The sequence below is a fragment of the Galendromus occidentalis genome, unplaced genomic scaffold (assembly GCF_000255335.2).
Source record: "Galendromus occidentalis unplaced genomic scaffold, Mocc_1.1 scf7180000076490, whole genome shotgun sequence".
Classification (NCBI taxonomy): domain Eukaryota; kingdom Metazoa; phylum Arthropoda; class Arachnida; order Mesostigmata; family Phytoseiidae; genus Galendromus; species Galendromus occidentalis.
In genome coordinates, this window is record NW_003804479.1 from 5,896 (window position 1) to 7,732 (window position 1,837).

General features: G+C 50.9%; 1 protein-coding gene across 1 annotated transcript in view; it reads right to left on the minus strand.

The window, feature by feature from the left end:
* Nucleotides 1-1,837, minus strand: part of LOC100902049 (A disintegrin and metalloproteinase with thrombospondin motifs adt-1) — a 5,192-nt gene that overhangs the window by 2,103 nt on the left and 1,252 nt on the right. The window contains exons 5-9 of the mRNA XM_029113249.1: nucleotides 1,601-1,721; nucleotides 1,177-1,501; nucleotides 646-886; nucleotides 219-454; nucleotides 54-120 (exon numbers count right to left, since the gene is read on the minus strand). Coding sequence (XP_028969082.1) covers nucleotides 54-120; nucleotides 219-454; nucleotides 646-886; nucleotides 1,177-1,501; nucleotides 1,601-1,721 — 990 coding nt within the window. The remainder of the gene's footprint in view (nucleotides 1-53; nucleotides 121-218; nucleotides 455-645; nucleotides 887-1,176; nucleotides 1,502-1,600; nucleotides 1,722-1,837) is intronic.

Sequence of the window (1,837 nt, forward strand, 5' to 3'; positions counted from 1 at the left end):
CGAGCTCCCATGAAGTCATTGATTCGGGTGGAGACAGTAGGAATTGTACTCACGGTAGCGTTGCAGAGTTTAGATTTCAAACTCGGTCCGGAACATTTCTCCAAACCCAACTCAATGTTCCTGCAAGCGGCAAGTCTCGTTTCAGGAAGCGGATGACGCCATGCTGCCTGAGAGCTGCGATACGATCTCCGATCCCCGAAGTTTGCGAGAGCACTCACGTTGTCTGGTCGACGCATTTCCGCGTAGAGACCCTGATGCCCCACGGAATTCTCCCCTCTCTCGCGGCACATCCGCTGTTGCATTCTCCCCACGGTGTCCAATCTGACCACATGGCGGAAACTGCGCCCGATACCGGTGGGGCCGTGACACCCGTTTTCGAAGATGAGATCTGACCCGATGAAGCATTCGGAAATTCCGTCGACGGTATCTCCGAGCAAACTTTGTGTCGACACCACTGAAATGTTCTCCGAACTTCGATTCCTGATCCAAAAACATATCATCCTCTCTGATAGCAAGGTATAAAGAGTAGGCGTGGGACGGCATAATTTCCAAAAAATGTTTAGGAGAACGAGTCTAGGACAGAAGCTTTCAGTCACTTGATCCAAAGATATTGGGGAAAAAATCGAGCCTCAACGGTCTGATCACCTTGCTTGGTCCACAGCTGGTGCCTTGCATGGCAGTGTAGGCACTCGAGAGAATCACGTGGGATCCGTCTTCACGTTCGCACTTCAGAATTCGGCAGACGTCCCTCAGCTCTTGCCGTCTCGATCTCCTGTATCCGTCGCCGAACTTCATCTCACACTGTTGGTCCGCTGTGAAATTCATCCCTGGGAACTTCTTGAGGATTTCGGATTCCGGCATCGAGAGAAGGTTCTTCAAAGACGTCCTGCGAACCAAATATATCGATTTTGCTCCATATCTCTCCGAACTCGAACTCCGGCTCTTCCCCGGTGCAAGTGTCATAAAGGCCAAATTCGAACCCTGGGCAGCGCCCCCAGATCCGGAAGGCCTCGTTGCTCCGAGCTCTCTAGATGCGTGTGCCTCAATATTGGAAAGAATGCACGCGCGAATAATCTCATTCACATATCAGTATGATCGTTTGGTAGAGTTCGGGCCGCACCGTCCCGAAATGGATTTTGGATTGAGTTTCCGGAACGAGCGCGGCGCACTGCTCACCGTTTGTACAGACAATCGGCTCGGTCCGATTGCAAGAAATGCTTCAGTGACTGCACACTGCAGTCGGACCACGACTTCTTCGAAAGCCCGGTCGTCGCCGACATGACGTGAGCGTTTCCTTGGCAGTGTCTGTTGTCACCTTCGCCGTCGTGTTCCATGCCCAGCGAATGGCCCATTTCGTGTGCGATTATGTGCGCACTCTGCAAATCTCGGCCTTGGAGGATAGCGCACGAATGCAGCTCGTTGCACATGCCAGCGACCGCTGTCATACCGACAACATCGTTCATCCTCTCGCCGCGTTTGTTCCGAGCGTACATACTCATCGCTGCAACGAGCTCGGTTAATCGTCTTTGACTAGAATGCAATATCATAAAGAAATTCCGGTGTCTCAGTTGCTCAGAGATACCTTCTGCTCACTGCCTACCAGAGATCAGAACCGCGTAGTCCCAATGCGAGTAACTCGTCTCTAGGCTATTCCGTCTAGCTTGCTGATAAATGCAGAAAGCGGTCAGATAATAATCGAAGTCTTCATTCGACGGGAGATCCTGGTAGGGAATTGGATAAAATGCCATCAGATTAGAAAGTCGCCGAACATAGAGCAGAATCAGTCCTCATAATGCAATTGATGATTATAATTGACATCATGTTGCTTCGTCTTAAA